Source organism: Dermochelys coriacea, chromosome 9, assembly GCF_009764565.3.
Source record: "Dermochelys coriacea isolate rDerCor1 chromosome 9, rDerCor1.pri.v4, whole genome shotgun sequence".
Lineage (NCBI taxonomy): Eukaryota > Metazoa > Chordata > Testudines > Dermochelyidae > Dermochelys > Dermochelys coriacea.
This window is the reverse complement of record NC_050076.1, coordinates 91,132,837-91,150,263: the sequence shown is the minus strand read 5'-3', so window position 1 is coordinate 91,150,263 and position 17,427 is coordinate 91,132,837. Positions and strand designations below refer to the sequence as shown.

The 17,427-nt window shown below is 43.8% G+C and overlaps 1 protein-coding gene across 11 annotated transcripts in view; it reads right to left on the bottom strand.

Annotated features, from left to right (window-relative positions):
• Nucleotides 1-17,427, bottom strand: part of SEPTIN6 (septin 6) — a 44,282-nt gene that overhangs the window by 12,681 nt on the left and 14,174 nt on the right. For all 11 annotated transcript variants that reach the window (XM_038416032.2, XM_038416029.2, XM_038416031.2 and 8 more), the window contains exons 3-5: nt 11,528-11,723; nt 10,023-10,209; nt 9,573-9,734 (exon numbers count right to left, since the gene is read on the bottom strand). In XM_038416032.2, the coding sequence (XP_038271960.1) occupies nt 9,573-9,734; nt 10,023-10,209; nt 11,528-11,723 (545 nt within the window). The remainder of the gene's footprint in view (nt 1-9,572; nt 9,735-10,022; nt 10,210-11,527; nt 11,724-17,427) is intronic.

The window sequence follows — 17,427 nt, the reverse complement described above, 5'->3', positions numbered from 1 at the left end:
ATTGTTGAACACAGGCCCCAAGACACCAGTTCAGTCTCCCCTCCATCCCATAAGCCCAGTCACTAAAGTGGGGAGGGGCAGTAGCCCCAGGCCAAGACAAAGAAGGGCTTTGGGGACCTCTGTTGCCAATGTGACTGCTCTCTACTCATTATCTGGCTCCTCCTGCCAGACATACACTCCCCAAGTCTCAAGCAAGCTGAACTAGCTGCATTGTGACCAACTCTGCTTTTGTCCTAACAGGCCTGAGGAGTTAATCCTGTGGGGGTATGGAAGCAGCAAGAGACCTCTCGGAGCCTCCTTTGCTTTTTTCAGCTCTCACACATTTCCCCTCTTTAAGACACTCACATGAGCAACATGAGAGAGAGAACTCAGTACTCGTGAACGTGACCATCTTAAAAGTCCTGGAGGCTGTTCTGTGGAGCATTAGCTGTAGAACAGAAGCAGCCTTCCCTGCCGACATGTCTCAACCCTGACCAGAAGGGACCCTCATGTCTATGGGGTAGGTCAGTCTCCATTCCCGTTCATACCTTGGCCTCTGCACCGAGCCTGCCAGCCAAGATGCCAGTTTTGGTGGTTTGTCTCGATGTGGGCAAGTAGCTATTGGGAGCTGACATAAAACCAGCAAGATGGCCACCACCTGCAGTAACCATGGCCTGCATTGCATTTGAACCTGCAACTTAAAAATAAAAGGCTCTGCCCATCACCAATCCTCAGAGTGGTCCAGTCTCGCACGAGAGCCTTTTGATCAAACTAGATTCTCCAACAGCTTTTAATCTGTTCACTCAGCCGTTGGCTGCCTCAGAAACACACCTCATGAACTCAACGGCAGCAACTGACTCACTCCACACTACAGGGAAGGAGGGATTCCCAGGTCAAGTTAGGGGGACAAACCAAAAAGACACATTTTGGAATAGCACAAAGGTGAGAAAACCGAAGTGGTGCTCTGATTAGCTGGGATGTATTAACTCAATTTTCCTATAAGCACATGGACTCTGGGACTTGGCTTGGAAAAATACAGGGGTTAATCCAGCTAAAGCAATCCTAAACTGCATCCACCATCTTGCCTGCTAATCTTTCAAAGAATGCACATTTTCCCCTGCACTTGCACATCTTGTAAACTTCAGAGTGATCCTCTCTCCATGGCCATTTGTCTTTGCTATGCCAGTTTTCAGGCTTTGGAGCATGATTTTTCTGCCCAGATGTGCAAAAAGATTAATGGAGGCTGCTTTCCACCCCAAGGCAGTAAGCCTGAGAGATCTGAGAATTTCACCCAACTTTCCGTTCTGGGATATTGGCACTCCACAAGTAATAGAACATAGCATGGCCTAGTAGACTGAGTGTAGGATTCGAAGCTAGGCACTTCCAGGGTCTATCCCCAGCTCTGCTACCAATTACTTCGGTGACCCTGCGCAAGCCACATAACCTCTCAGTCTCAGCTTCCCATTGTAAAATAGGGACCATATTTAGCAACCTCAAAGGGTCACCGTGCAGATGAAAGCTTGAAAAATGTAAAGAGCTCTATATACATTAAAAGTCAGCAGTCAGGGGTTGTGGGTATACTCCATCCCTCTCTCTAAAATATTTCAGAAAAACTTCTGCAGCTGAACTAAAAATGCTGCTCTCTTGGTAGGTTACTCTGTCGGCCGTGTGACAAACTAGATCTGAAAGGTGGGCAGGGGGTGGGCAGGGGATTATAGCGCATTCTGCACAGCAGTGAACAAATCATACTCTGGGTTTCATCATTTAAAATAAGCAGCCAGCTCCTCTGCCCCCTCTCCCCATCACAGCTCTATATGCTGGATAGCATGCATTGACATTTGCTAGTAAGAGCCATTAAGCTGCACTGAATTCTGAGTAATTAATGTAGCCGTGGGATACCAATTACACCAGTAAGATCAATGACCTTGGCTTTGCTCACAGGAATAAAGAATAAGGATTTAAGATCACAAGTAGGTTGAAAGTTTGTTGGATTAGTGATAAGAGTCAAGACGGGGAATGTGGAGAGATTTGGTTTTAAGTTGACAGGGTTGTATTAGAGCCAGCTCATCCAGAGCCTGAGACCAGGGATCTGCCCCTCAATCCTTGAGCAGATGTGAGATACGAGCATCATGGGGGCGCAGGTGGAGTTCCTAGAAAAGGGGAAGAAGCACCAGCCCCCCATTCTGTAGGCACCACTCTGGCATCATCATCATCATGATCAGGAACAGTCAGCGCATGGACTCACCAAGGGCAAGTCATGCCTCACTAATCTAATTGCCTTCTACGATGAGATAACTGGCTCTGTGGATGAAGGGAAAGCAGTGGACGTGTTGTTCCTTGACTTTAGCAAAGCTTTTAACACTGTCTCCCACAGTATTCTTGCCAGCAAGTTAAAGAAGTATGGGCTGGATGAATGGACTATAAGGTGGATAGAAAGTTGGCTAGATTGTCGGGCTCAAAGGGTAGTGATCAATGTCTCCATGTCTAGTTGGCAGCCGGTATCAAGTGGAGTGCCCCAAGGGTCGGTCCTCGGGCCGGTTTTGTTCAATATCTTCATAAATGATCTGGAAGATGGTGTGGATTGCACCCTCAGCAAGTTTGCAGATGACGCTAAACTGGGAGGAGAGATAGATACACTGGAGGGTAGGGATAAGATACAGAGGGACCTAGACAAATTATAGGATTGGGCCAAAAGAAATCTGATGAGGTTCAACAAGGACAACTGCAGAGTCCTGCACTTAGGACGGAAGAATCCCATGCACCGCTACAGACTAGGGACCGAATGGCTAGGCAGCAGTTCTGCAGAAAAGGACCTAGGGGTTAGAGTGGACGAGAAGCTGAATATGAGTCTACAGTGTGCCCTTGTTGCCAAGAAGGCCAATGGATTTTGGGATGTACAAGGGCATTGCCAGCAGATCGAGGGACATGATTGTTCCCCTCTATTCAACATTGGTGAGGCCTCATCTGGAGTACCGTGTCCAGTTTTGGGCCCCACACTACAAGGAGGATGTGGAAAAACTGGAAAACGTCCAGCGTAGGGCAACAAAAATGATTAGGGGACTGGAACACATGACTTATGAGGAGAGACTGAGGGAACTGGGATTGTTTAGTCTGCGAAAGAGAAGAATGAGGGGGGGATTTGATAGCTGCTTTCAACTACCTAAAGGGGGTTCCAAAGAGGATGAATCTAGACTGTTCTCAGTGGTAGCAGATGACAGAACATGGAGTAATGATCTCAAGTTGCAGTGGGGGAGGTTTAGATTGGATATTAGGAAAAACTTTTTCACTAAGAGGGTGGTAAAACACTGGAATGCGTTACCTAGGTAGGTAGTGGAATCTCCTTCCTTAGAAGTTTTTAAGGTCAGGCTTGATAGAGCCCTGGCTGGGATGATTTATTTGGGGATTGGTCCTGCTTTGAGCAGGGGGTTGGACTAGATGACCTCCTGAGGTCCCTTCCAACCCTGATATTCTATGATCCTTGAATCAAGCGTCAGACCCAAAGGGAACCAGAGGCAGCCCCAGTCAACCTGAAGGATGGTCAGACATGACACAGGGTTTTGAAAGTGAATAGGGTCAGGGGAAGGGGGAATCTCTGCACCTTGAGGATCCCCCCAGGAAAGGTGGGGGTGGGTGCAGTGGTGCACGGAGAACAGCTAGTAACTGATCCTGCCATGGGAGTTCGCCTGTTGACTTGAGTGGAGCAGGACTGAGTTCCTAGTAATTTTAATGCTGTGAGCTTCAAACAAAGCATTAGAAGCTATTTTCCACCTGCACATGTGAGTGACATAGGAAATACGACCCTTGGCTTTAAATCAGGCTACTAACTAAACTAACAAACAAACACACACACACTATGAAACTGCCTGAGAGCATCCACGACAGACTCAGATGAGCCATGTGGCCTTCTCCTGGGCCCTACTGCTCTCATTCTGATTGTCAGAATAGTGGAGACATGAATATACTGTATAAAAAGAAAAGGCTGAGTGCTGAGATAGACTCTCAGCTCTGCCGGACCGTGCAATTGTTCAACACCCTGAGGACATTCTGGGCTATGTTCTGCGTGGACAGACATCTCTACACTCCCACCGAAACCAACTAGCTGGGGATAAGTCAGCACAGATTTGGGCCCGTTATGTTTAGGTTTAACTCCCTCTGCCTGAGGATACAGAGAGCTTTGGGAAGCAAAGTGGCCAAAGGGAAGGATCCGGCCTCTCAGCTGGAAAGTAGATATCTGCTGGAAATCAGCTAACTATGAAGGGCTGGAAATACAGTGCTGTACATTTAAAGAAAACAACTGAACAGTTACCGAATTGGAAACATTGTGTGTCCTCATTTAAAATGTATTTGGTTTTTCAGATAGAAAAACTACAAACACCCCCCCACACACACACAATCCAGAGACCTAAAGGGGAAACATATACTCATAGAAGTGGAATGAATATTAGCAACTGCCCAGAAAAACAGGATATTACCACCTACAAGGTTATGAATGGGAAATTTGTTTCCCACAGCACGGTGTAGGAAGAGCCGAACACAGCTTTCAGAAAACAAATATTTGAAAGAAAAGATAAAAATGTAACCAGACTAAAAGAGAACAACAAGGTAGATCAAGGGCCAAACTCTGCCCTCAGTTAGACTGGCATAAATCAGGAATAACTTTGATGACGTTGCTGCAGATATGTAAGTGGTGTAACTAAGAACAGAATGTGGCATTTAGCCTATCTAGGCATTTACGCTGTGTTTGTCAACTTGGTATCGGTCATCGTCAGACCATGTTCAAGTACAACTGTTAGAAATTGTCAAAGAAAATTCAGGTACTTAAAGTGCAGAGACTACAGGTGTCTTTCCAGGACTAGAAAATACTCCTTCCAGAGACCATGACACCGTCATTTAGTTGAGAGCCTTCCACTAGACAGCTGGCCTACATTTAGCCATGAAGACATGGTGGATTCTCATGTTGGTGTCATTTTTTTGGTTACTCTCTCTCTCTCTCTGTGTGTGTGTGTGTGTGTGTGTGTGTGTGTGTGTGTGTGTGTGTGTGTGTGTGTGTGTGTGTGTGTGTGTGTGTGTGTGTGTGTAATTATAGTTGACGTGCTTCCTGCTGCTGACCCTTTCCCTTCAATAACCCACTAGTTATTGTAGGTAGTGACTATCTGTTGTCTCCCATCTTGACAACCATTTCTGTTGTTCCCAGCCTGGTGGATGCCACACAAGAATTTCTGGACTGTGCTTTTGGCATTTTAGGACCTTCATAGTCACCATTCACTTGACCTATTTTCACCCCTTTGTTTTTGCGATTGATTTGCTTGACGTTCAGATATCAAGCAGGTCTGGCTGGGCACCATGCAGGACATGTTTACAGTCCAGGGGTTGCATTGCTGGATGTTGCTCACCCTTTCTGAAGCAGGATCAATCTTCTGATGACCAGTTGGCTTGGCAGTTTTTAGAATAGTGTCCTGATGTTTTGAGAACCTTGCTTGGGAGCGCCAGCATACCGACTTTCTGTGCTTCTGTGGTATAGTATGTGTGAAGCTGCATTAGATCTATAGCTTCCAATTCAATAGTTGATTGAAAGCTTAAGCTGGATGTCTCAATACTTACAGAGACTTGGATAAGTAAAGGAGACCCATTTGGCTAATACAATAGTTCTATAAATGTCTGCCAATTAAATGCTCTTCACAGGGGTAGCACAGGCTACGGTGATTATTTTTGCTCTAAAATGACTTTGACCTCTATTAATTCCCCAAGTCCTGTTTAAAACTTGCCATTCACGTAAGCAGCAGCACATGGTTCCTATGAGTTCCCGGGCAATTGGGGCATTCTGAGCAGCACCGGCTGAGGACCAAGGGCATCAGCCACCTGAGAATCGCGGTTAGCTCAAGCTGCAAATGCTCGAGGTACATTACTGAATTGAGGAAGTGTTTTGGGTGCCAGTTTGTGCAACTGTGCTGGAAACACACAGACTCTCAAGCCACCAGTCAGAGCTGTTCTTTCACAATGCCCAGTTTATAAACTGCAATTACTGCACAGTGCTAGTACTTTACAAGCCTGGGAAGTCTCAGAGCTGGCTTCCAGCTTTTCACTGAGCTTCCTGGAAAAAGTCAATTCAGAAAGATTTTAATATTCATCTAATGAGCCTTCAGATGTGTTTTACAAGGACATTCTGATGATACCCTGGACCTTTCAGATCTAATGTTCTCTCATCACAGTAGTGCTTTACATTTAACTTCTCGGCTCTTTGCTTTCTGATAACAACCTGCAGGCTTTACATGTTTGCGTACTACCAAATCTGGATGCTCAGACCCTTACTAAAATCATTTGAACTTCTCTCTCATCTTAGTAACCCAGAGCACTTTACAAACAATCAAGCCTCAGAACACCCCTATGAAGTACACAATTGTTACCCCGATTTTACACATGAGTAAATTGAAGTAGCTTTTCTAAAGTCAAACAAGTGTGTGATGGAAGGAGGAATACAACCCAAGAGTTCTGGCTCAAAATCCTGTGCTCTGCCCACAAGACAGAACACCATCTGTTTGAACTATTTTATCATCTGGCTGTTATTTTAATCTTAAGAGCAAAGTAGCTTCCTTTGCTATTCTAATTTTAGTTTATTTGGATTTTTACAAACTGTCATAACAAAGTGGCCCATGCAATGCTCCTGGCACTCTTGACACAATCTTTTAAAAATACACTAAACAAGCAAACAGTCCTGTCAGTTCCTCCAGATCAAATCAAGTAACCCAGCAACAGCATCGATATAAGGATTAATTGATTCTCCCAGTTCAGGAGGGTTTTGATTTGCACAAATATGAGTGATCTGATAGTTAGAGAGAAACTTAATTCTGCCTTTGGTATGTAGATGTGGGAAGAAATGAGAAAAGGAATGGAAAGCCTCTCCTTCTTTTAGAGAAATCTTTCAAATAGGCTCATCCTCTTCTGCTCTAAATGTAATTTAGAAAGTAAAGAATCTCTCTGCTTTTGCCTTACACACTATTATTATGGGTTTCAATCGCTCTGCCAAGTTATCTCCAGCACCTGAAGTCAAAGCAGATTCATTTTATGCAATGAATAAACAGGTTACTAGAATGCATCTTCCCCAGGTTTGATAAAGTATCTGAATCAAATTCGGATTCTTTCCTGTATAATCATTAGTCGCCATAAACCTGGCAATTATGATTTCTATCAGTTAAATGTGAGGATTTATATGGGATTCTCTCTCTCTCTCTGTTCAGCCGCTGGCAATTTACAGTGTATTTAAAATCTGTGATGGCAACTCCCATTCAAGAGAAACAGAAATGACCAAGGGACAGATGGATGGATATTTACCATGGACCTTAGCATTACTAAGAAAATGGTGTCTATTCTTCTGTCAATCACCAGATACTCAGAGTCTACCTTTTCCCAACATTATTTCAAATCTTACATAGCAAGAGGATCCACGCATAGAGTGAGATGCAACAGCAAAACCATTCAAATGGCAAGATCAAACCACAACAGAAAATACAGAAAACAGCCACAGTAGGTAACATACCCATCTAATAAAGGTTCTTAGCACTTCACATCACATTTTTCCAGGTAGACATTACCCAGATGGGAAAGTGAGGCAGAGGTTAAGTGACACGCCCAACATAATGAAGCAGCCAATGTCAGAGCCTGGGCCACAACTCAGGTTTCCGCAACGTCCTGTCCTATGTTCCAAACCTTTGCAGTGCTGGCTCCCTTTTACATGCTCTCCTTAGATAAAGCCAGAGAAAATATTGTCCAAATGGCATTTTCTCTCTAAAGGTTTTTCCATCAAAAGTCTTCAGAAAATGACTGAGATGTGAGGAGATGAGAACATGAAGGTGTTAGTTTTCAAGAGGGCCAAGGTAATTTACAGTCTGCCCTGCGTTCAGACAGAGTGGCACGGGTTCTGGTGTCTAAGCCACAATTCAACCACAAGCACAAAAACTGCTAACACAAGCTTTGTGGTACAAGAGGTGCCCATGAGAGGCAGGGTAGGGCTGCCTTTTTGAAAGTTTGCCCCTCTTTGAATTATGGTGTTTTATACTGGAAATCCAGACCTGCACAGGAGAATCTCTCTGAGCCAGAGGGAAAGAGCTGTTACTTGGACAAAGCTAATGTGCCACATGCCCTTTTGGGGAGGGGAACCATTATGACTATTAGTCCCAGCAACAGTCCCTCTGCCTTCTTGTTATGGACAAAAACATGCCACCTTCATCAAAGTGCCTCCACTGCAGGGCAGCTAGACCACCCAGCCAGATGAGCTTCTGGCTGTGAAAGCATCAAGACATAGCACAGAGCGATCAGAGCCAGCAAGGGAAGTTATTGCTGTGCAAAGACATGGCTACACAAGAAGGAAGACCAAAGGAAACGTACGACTCTGCAAGAAACAAGAATGCAGAAGGACCAACCACTTGGGCAAAAGACCCAGGAGATGGGAGGTGGGAGGGGGCATGGAGAACAGCAGAGGGATATGAATGCATCACTGTGTCTAACACCAGCAACATTGATCTGAATAAAGCATACCCCAGAACTCCACTCATGTGATAGGGCCAGATTTTCTCAGCTGCCCTGATCTTCCATTTGTTTGTCAGCAGCTGCAGCACATGCGTGTCAAGACAGCCGCGTCGGGGCTAAAAGGATGCATTATTTCCAACTGTGACTGGCCAGTCGGAGAGGTGGTAAATAAAGCATGGGACTCTGCCGGCATGGGATGAGTTTATGTAACTTGGGGAAGGATTTGTTTTGAAAAGACTGAGCACTCTCTGGTCTTCCCCTAACATCCAGTGACACACACCCCTCTCCATTCCTGCAGAGGTATGCCCGCCCTCAGGGAACCAGCTGCCTGAAGCCAGCAAAGCCCCTGACCCCACATCTATGGGGAGCATCTACCAATACAGCCATGTTAGCAGAGTGCAGGGACAGCTGACTAAGGTCAGAGGGGCAGGGTGGAGAGGTAGATTTTAACACCTCCCCTTGCCAGAATTTATAGGAGAGCCTTTCAGCCCATCACACTCTGAATCTGAAGCAACCAGACTACTGAGCCTGGGGGGGAGAGAAGTGACAAGGGGAGGCAACACACACACACACACACACACACACACACACTAAACTGAACCCTGGCGAAATTACACTGAGACAATGGAATTCCCCCCCATAAATGAATTTGGCCCAAACTGTCACTTTAATAACAAAACCAACCCCTTTCCCCACCTCCAAAAAGTGCATCTCTTAAAACAACACATAGTATCAGCACATTTTAAACTAACAGAAGACATTAAGGGGAATTATGAAGCTGGTCTTAAAAGGATATTTTGAGGGAAGAGACGATTCTGCTTGTTTTTTTAATATTAGAAATTCAAGCTGTGTCTACTTTGCAACTCCAAGGACAACTGGGAGAACTAGTGGATTACAACAGCATAAGAGACTGGCTGCAGAGTTGGCTGTTCCACACACTTTGAATTGAACTGAACTATAAATATAAAATTGAAGCAGCATCCTCTTATTGCTCTTTAGAGTGGAATAAAACAAAGTGGAGATCAAAATCAGCCCTGCATTGAGCAAATCACGGCTGCTACGTTACTTACATTCATCGTCCCGTTGATCTCAGCCACCGATTCATCATCTGTCGGGAATTGGTAGATCTGCACCCCGTTACTGACCAGCTCACTTGTGATTTTAATTTTGAATTTTGTCAATTCACTCTTGGAGATGGCATCAGATTTGGCAATGATAGGGATGATATTGACCTGAAAGGAACGCAGGGATAAAAGGGACTGGTCTTCACTCAGTCACAATCATGAAAGGAGCAATTTCCATGTCTAGCAACAAAACTTAGGTACACAACAGAATTCAAGTGTGTACTATGCAGCCTTTCAGTAATGCTGCAGGATATTATGCGGGACCCCACTAATCTGCACTAGCATGAGGGATGGAGAGGTAGGGAGGAGCCCTGTGACAAATTAGTGAGGTTTCATATAGTTTTGAAGAGTAACCAGATGAAAAGGAATAGATGATTGTGGTGATCTGCCCCCTACCTTACTGTCGAGCTTCTTCATCGTTACCAAGTCCAGGGATTTCAGGGAATGGCCTGTGGGTGCAATGAAGTACAAGCAGGCATGGATACGGGAGTCATGGAAGTTGTGCAAGACTCTCTTTATCTTCAGTTCCTCTTGCAAGTAGGCTTCAAACTGGGCATCGATGAACTCAACGATGGGCTTATAGCTTTATGGGGGGGGAGAAAAGAACTGTACACCTTGCAATACAGAGCACTGTCCATTTATTATGCTCCATTATTAGAAAAGTCATCCACTGGTTACTAACCCACAGTGCAGCACCTAATCTCCTGTGAAACTTGCTCATTTGTAAGCAATTTGCATTGGGCTAGGACATTGGAACTCCCATACCAAATGGTCCTTTTAGTCCAGTACCCTGTCTGACAGAGACCAGTACCAGATGCTTCAGAGGAAGGTGCAAGAAAAATCATGAAAGGATGGTTAATATGGAATAACCCGCCTACAGGAAAGTTCCTCTCTTACCCATGGCACTTAGTGGTCTATCGACTTATGCCTTGAAGCATGAGGATTTATACCCTTATCTCACATATCTTTGGATAATATTGTTATTCATATAAATGTCTAATCCTTTTTGGAATCCCACTAAGGTCTTGGCCTCATTACTGTCATGTGGTCATGAGTTCCATGGGTTGAACTGCACTTCTACTCTCTTGGGATAGCATTCAATACCACCTCCTACACAACACAACAGTCCTCCTACAGCAAGAAGTCCATTTCCTGCAACATGCTCTCATTTAGTTTCCCTGTAAAGCGTTTTGGAATACTGAGTGCTGGACACACAACAAAAAGAGAGTGACTATCACTTAACTGCCAAGATGGGGGAAGGGGTTGCTTTTTAAAACAAACAAACAAACATGTCAAAGTAAAACCATCCAGCACACTGAGAAGAATGGATGTACACTTGGACCACTCTGTTTACAGGCACTGGGAAGCTAGCTGCCAAGGACCAGACCAGTTCTCACAGAATATTTAAGGGCACATCACATAACCTTGTTTGAAAAACCACTGCCAGCAACCAACGAAGACAAGCAACCACTGGACTGTAATTGTGGTTAGCATTGCTGGAGTACAAGAGAGCAAGTGAGGAAATGCCTCAGCTCGCTCTGCTCTTTAGACAGGTGGAGCTCAGGCATCTAATGGACAGGATGCAGCTGGGGATACTGAGTCAGGTAGACACAGCTTGCAGTACATGAGCACTGTCTCTTGGCCAATGCTCCGTGCAGCATGGACATTCTGTAGGCTTCCGAGAAGGCCAACTGCCTGCTCTCCACCATCCCATTCCGAACAGCAGGGCAGAGATGGGTTTTAAAATGTGATTCCAAAGACGTCAGAAGGCACCTCCATTTCAAAGCCACCTGGACCAGCCTGGATGGAGCCAGGCTAGGGAATAGATGGGGAATCCGTGCCAGTTGTTATATTCTCTGACTTAACCAACTTACAAACAAATCTCATCCCCTTTTCCTTACCTCTCTTCTTTGTTGATCTGGTCCCCAAAGCCCACGCTGCCCACAATGGTCAGTTTCAGACTAACATTGCTCTCCTGAAGGTCATAGGTACCAGATTTCAGCTGAACTCCGGGCTGCGAGTGAGATGCTTGCTCACCTTCAAATTTAGTATTGAAAAGGGTGTCCATCAGTGTGGACTTACCAAGGCCAGTTTCCCCTTAAAAATAAAAAGAGAACAAGTGGTAAAACATTTTACCAGAGTTGATAGTTCATCCCCTCAGTTTCAGAAAAGTTAGCAGGGGTCAAACTTCAACAGATGGAAACAGAAACCATGCTCCAAATGAACTGTCCAGTGAGCAGAAGTCCTGTACAATGGGAGGCCTATATTCGCTGGCCACTAGACTGCACAGTGTCATTTAGATCATTAAAACCTGGACATGAAAGAGGTAAAAAGGCAAAGGGGAAGCAGCATTCAGACCCTGCACTGCACCTTGAACTGAGCTCTTCTGTAGCAGAGAGGAGACCATCACTGTTAAACATAGATCATTAGAAACTTCATTTCCAAAATAGAGGAAGAATATTCTCCAGTTGGCAGCATCCTCTCCAGCATGCAGCTGCTCTGGTCACTTTCCTGTAGAGGTCTGCAGAATCTACAACTGAAGTATGGGAACCCACCCCCTTGTAGAATTAAAGTCCACATATGATTTACATACTTAGACTCATGCATTTACCCAGATCCAGTGGCAGGATCAGGGTGCTTGCCTGGCCAGGGACCTTGCCTGCTGTACCTGGGTCCTAAAACACTGGTGGCAGTACAAGTTACAAAAAATAATACTTTGAAACCCGCTTCCACGCTTTTTGGAACAATACTGAACCGCTACTTGGATCCAGTCTACCAACACGTGAGCATGCTTCCTTACCTGGATAGCACAGACAACTCCCAATACATAGGTTGGCTGTAGTGCAGAGTTTAACCCAAACTTATCACACATTCTAGCAAGAGAACAGTGCATTCAATTCCAAGGGTAGCCTACACTTCTACTAAAACATCTTCTGACGGTAAAACTGCTTCCATTATTACCCCACTCCCACTGATTTTTAGATGCACACAGCTTTCTGGCCAAAGTGGTTTCCCTCCCTGCTCCATCCCTCCAAATTCCTTATAGTTCGCATCTATCCAACAGTAGATTGGAAGCTAAATTAAGGTGTTCCAGAATTAGAGAAGAGAAGAAAAAAATACACATTACTGTACTTCCAACTCTGACTACATTTTTGCAATGCAGTTAGCTTTTAAAGTTAGTGAGATGATTGAGAGTTGATGCTAAAACCTGTGAACTTTTATTCCCGAGGACCGGGGACTTGGCTAGATTTTAGGGCAAGAAAGCTGAAAAGTCATTGTGCCTGCCAGCTGGCATCTACTGACATTTCAGCAGCCTAACTGATCCCGACCACTTTGTGGCACCCTGACAAACGCTCACTGCTGAGCCTGACAGGCTGAGGTTCTGCTGCTGGGGTATTTGCAATGAGGAAGGGAGGCAGGCAGGCGTACACGCTCCCCCCAGCCAAAAATCAAACTAACTTCAGGAGAAGGAGAGACTTCCTAATTTCTGCACGTTCATTTTTAAAAAGCTGTGACGTTTTTGGAAGGTAGTGTGTTGCAGTCCTGTTATCCAGACTTGCATTTAATGTTACAGTACTTGTCTGTTTTTTTTCTTCTTAAAGAATCTCTGTATGCCACCCCCTACTAAGGGCCTGCGATTACCTTCGCAGCCCTGAAGGCGACTCCTCCAGAACACAGTTGAAGTACTGCATACTAGCAAGGCAGCTCAGGAAATCCTTCACGGCTGTGACCACACTCGACCTGTTCTGAGGACAGAGTGGCCTTTGATCTCCAGGGTTACAGCTCTAACATATTTCCATGAGCACCCAAATTCACTACAACTTTAAAACTGAAACAGCATGTGTATAAATATTACTGGAGAGAGAGAGAGAGAGAGAGAGAGAGAGAGAGAGATGTAACAATAGCTTCTCTCATATACCTACTTACCAGTACATGCAAAGATAAGTGTCAGGATTGCTCATGAATTTGATTGCTGGTCACACTCTAACCTTAACAAGAATTAGTGCAAAAATCAAAAGGAAAATGGTTGTAGCCATCCACATTTTTATTAGTACTATCTTTTGTGCTACATTAATGCACTGACACAGTTTGCTGTACTGCAGATCAAAGACAATTTGCCCTACAGGAAGAGGGCACCGCGCAACCAAAGCACTACAACTGAACGTGCAGCTGCTCCCCGAGTTGCTTGGTTGACAATCACATCAGCCTGAGGGCAGGACAGGAGTACACAAATGAAAGGGACGGATCACATGGGGGTGAAAACAGACAGCAGGAGATTTTCACTCAGGCTGCAGTAGAATGTTTTCTCCGTGGGCACCTGCTTGCCCCGCCCCAATATATGAGCCAAACAGAGAGCAAATATGTAAAGCGTGGCTGAGCACAGCAACTATTTCCTGAATTTAGATTAGGATTTCAAGACATCCGCTGAGAGCTAAGACAGCAGAAAGCACAAAGAGATGCCTGTTATGACCCCACAAGGACTTTCTCAAGGATTCTAGGAAGATGGTAGTTTAAAAAAAAGAAAATCTAAACAGATTTTGAGAAGGCTGTGGTATTTCCAGCAATTCCTGCCAAGCTGAACTGTGTTTACTGGTGGGATAAGAGTGGTGAAGTAGCAGCATGACTGTTCAGATGGATGCCAGCCTCCCTGAGAAATCTAGGAGTCAGGAAACATGCATGATACAACAAATAAGGGCTGAATCCTGCTCTCATTGAAATCAAAGGGAATTTTGCTACTGACTTTAATGGGAACATGCTTAACCAGGTGACTCAGGATCGGGAGAGTAGAGGAACTAGACAGAACCTGTGCCCGGTGAACACAGTGTATGAAAAATAAGGAAACACACTCATTATTCCCTTTAGTGCACACTTTCCCACTATGCATTTCTCCATTCGTGTACCAGCAGGGGTCAAGTCTAAAATTCAGTAAACCTTAAACAGCTGACCATGCCCCAGGAAAATTATTTAGAAATAATTCTGATATTAAGTCATCCCTTTTTGCCGTCTCCCTTCCCTCACTCTAGCAGTAAGGGCTTTTGCACAAAAACAATAACTTTGCTTCTATAAAGCCTACACCTGCTAATTACCGGTCACCTAAAATCAATATAATCTGGTTACAACACACAGTTAGAGTACTGCAATGTCAGTGTGACTTCATGTGGGAGAAGAAGCAGGTGACCCCTTAAAAAGAGCACATTTTCAAGCCAGCATCTTCAATAATAAAGAAAAGAGAAATACAGGCCCTAATCCTGAACCCATCAAAGTCAATGGGAAAGCTCCCACTGACTTCAATGGTGAAGCATAAAATCATACATCAGTTGCTTTAAGCAGGGACAACATAAGTAAATTTAGATCCACACAAATTTAGGTTTTGTAAAAACAAAATCTTATCAATGTGAAAGTGACTAAATCTGTTTCCATAGGTTTTCTTTTCAAATCCCAATTAAGACAATTTTTTGTATTTTGATTTAAGAGGAACACCCACCATATAAAACTTAACCCAAATTTACAATAAAACTAACACCAATGGAAATGCTGCGACCAAAACCACGTACGTGTGTGTGTGTGTGTGTGTGTGTGTGTGTGTGTGTGTGTGTGTATAAATAAAACGAAGACTTAAGTTTTTAAAATAATATATAGTTTCCTGCCATGTTTAAAAACCCAAACACTGCAGCACTAAGAAACTGAAAGCACAACTGACTATAAACAAGAGAAAAATGAATTTCCTGGTGTAAGATGGGAGAAATACAAAAGATGAGCTGAGGGGTCAGCATTAATGTAAAAAAATGAGATTTTCAAATCATTTTCAGTTTTTAATAACAAATTTTTAAAAGACGTCTGACTGAAACTAGGGAACAAAGCTATTTTAAAATGAACAAGGGATAAAGTGAAGGATTATTATTGGAACTCTCAGGAGTTCCTGCCCAGCCTGGAGGGAAAATTCAGCTGGCAAGATGATGTGAATGGTGCCAATTGCTTTTTATACAGAGAGAGAAGTCCAGATGGAACAGATGGTATGGTAAAAAGGACAAGAGGCAAAGTAGTATGGGCTCATTCCAGCTGACAGCCTTAGAATCTTCTCCAGAAAACAGAAAAGATGGATGGGGATGAAGGGAAGATGTATTACTGTGAGTGTTACAGTGCGAAAATACTAACGAGAGGATCCTTACTGGAGAAGCTGCTGCCTGGTGTTAAGATTACACACACCCAGAGTTCAGCATTGGAAGATGCATCTAAGAATCATGCAATACTACAGGTTTCAGAGTAGCAGCCGTGTTAGTCTGTATTCGCAAAAAGAAAAGGAGTACTTGTGGCACCTTAGAGACTAACAAATTTATTTTATGCTTATGCTCAAATAAATTTGTTAGTCTCTAAGGCAATACTACAGCAGTCTTTTCCCTCCCGCCATGAAAGAGTGCCTGGGAATTTGTTTAGTGAAAGGAAAGGAAGGTAGTGGTGACCTGCCATTGTTATAATTTGCTGTATCAGGAAGCTCTGACAGCCTGCAACACCTACTGAAAAGCAAAAGCAACATGATTTTGAATACACTGCATGCTATAGACCGCCGGGATCTAATTTGGATATGGATAGAGCCCTTTTTAATGTTTTTAATAAAGTAAATACTAACGGAAACTGCATGATCACGAGAGACTTTAGCTTCCCAGATACAGACTGGAGGACGAATGCTAGTAATAATAATAGGGCTCAGATTTTCCTAGATGTGATAGCTGATGGATTCCTTCATCAAGTAGTTGCTGAACCAACTAGAGGGGATGCCATTTTAGATTTGGTTTTGATGAGTAGTGAGGACCTCATAGAAGAAATGGTTGTAGGGGATAATCTTGGTTCAAGTAATCATGAACTAATTCAGTTCATACTGAATGGAAGGATTAACAAAAATAAATCTGCAACTAGGGTTTTTGATTTCAAAAGGGCTGACTTTCAAAAATTAAGGAAATTAGTTAGGGAAGTGGATTGGACTGAAGAACTTATGGACCTAAAGGTAGAGGAAGCCTGGGATTACTTTAAATCAAAGCTGCAGAAGCTATTGGAAGCCTGCATCCCAAGAAAGGGGAAAAAATTCATAGGCAGGAGTTGTAGACCAAACTGGATTAGCAAGCATCTCAGAGAGGTGATTAAGAAAAAGCAGAAAGTATACAGGGAGTGGAAGATGGGAGGGATCAGCAAGGAAAGCTACCTTATTGAGGTCAGAACATGTAGGGATAAAGTGAGACAGGCTAAAAGTTAAGTAGAGTTGGACCTTGCAAAGGGAATTAAAACCAACAGTAAAAGGTTCTATAGCCATATAAATAAGAAGAAAACAAAGAAAGAAGAAGTGGGACCACTAAACAGTGAGGATGGAGTGCAGGTCAAGGATAATCTAGGGCATGGCCCAATATCTAAACAAATATTTTGCCTCAGTCTTTAATAAGGCTAAAGAGGGTCTTAGGGATAATGGTAGCATGACAAATGGGAATGAGGATATGGAGGTAGATATTACCATATCTGAGGTAGAAGCGAAATTCAAACAGCTCAATGGGACTAAATTGGGGGGCCCAGATAATCTTCATCAAGAATATTAAAGGAATTGGCACCCGAAATTGCAAGCCCATTAGCAAGATTTTTTAATGAATCTGTAAACTCAGGGGATGTACTGTATGATTGGAGAATTGCTAACATAGTTCCTATTTTTAAGAAAGGGAAAAAACGTGATCCGGTAACTACAGGCCTGTTAGTTTGACATCTGTAGTATGCAAGGTCTTGGAAAAAATTTTGAAGGAGAAAGTAGTTAAGGACATTG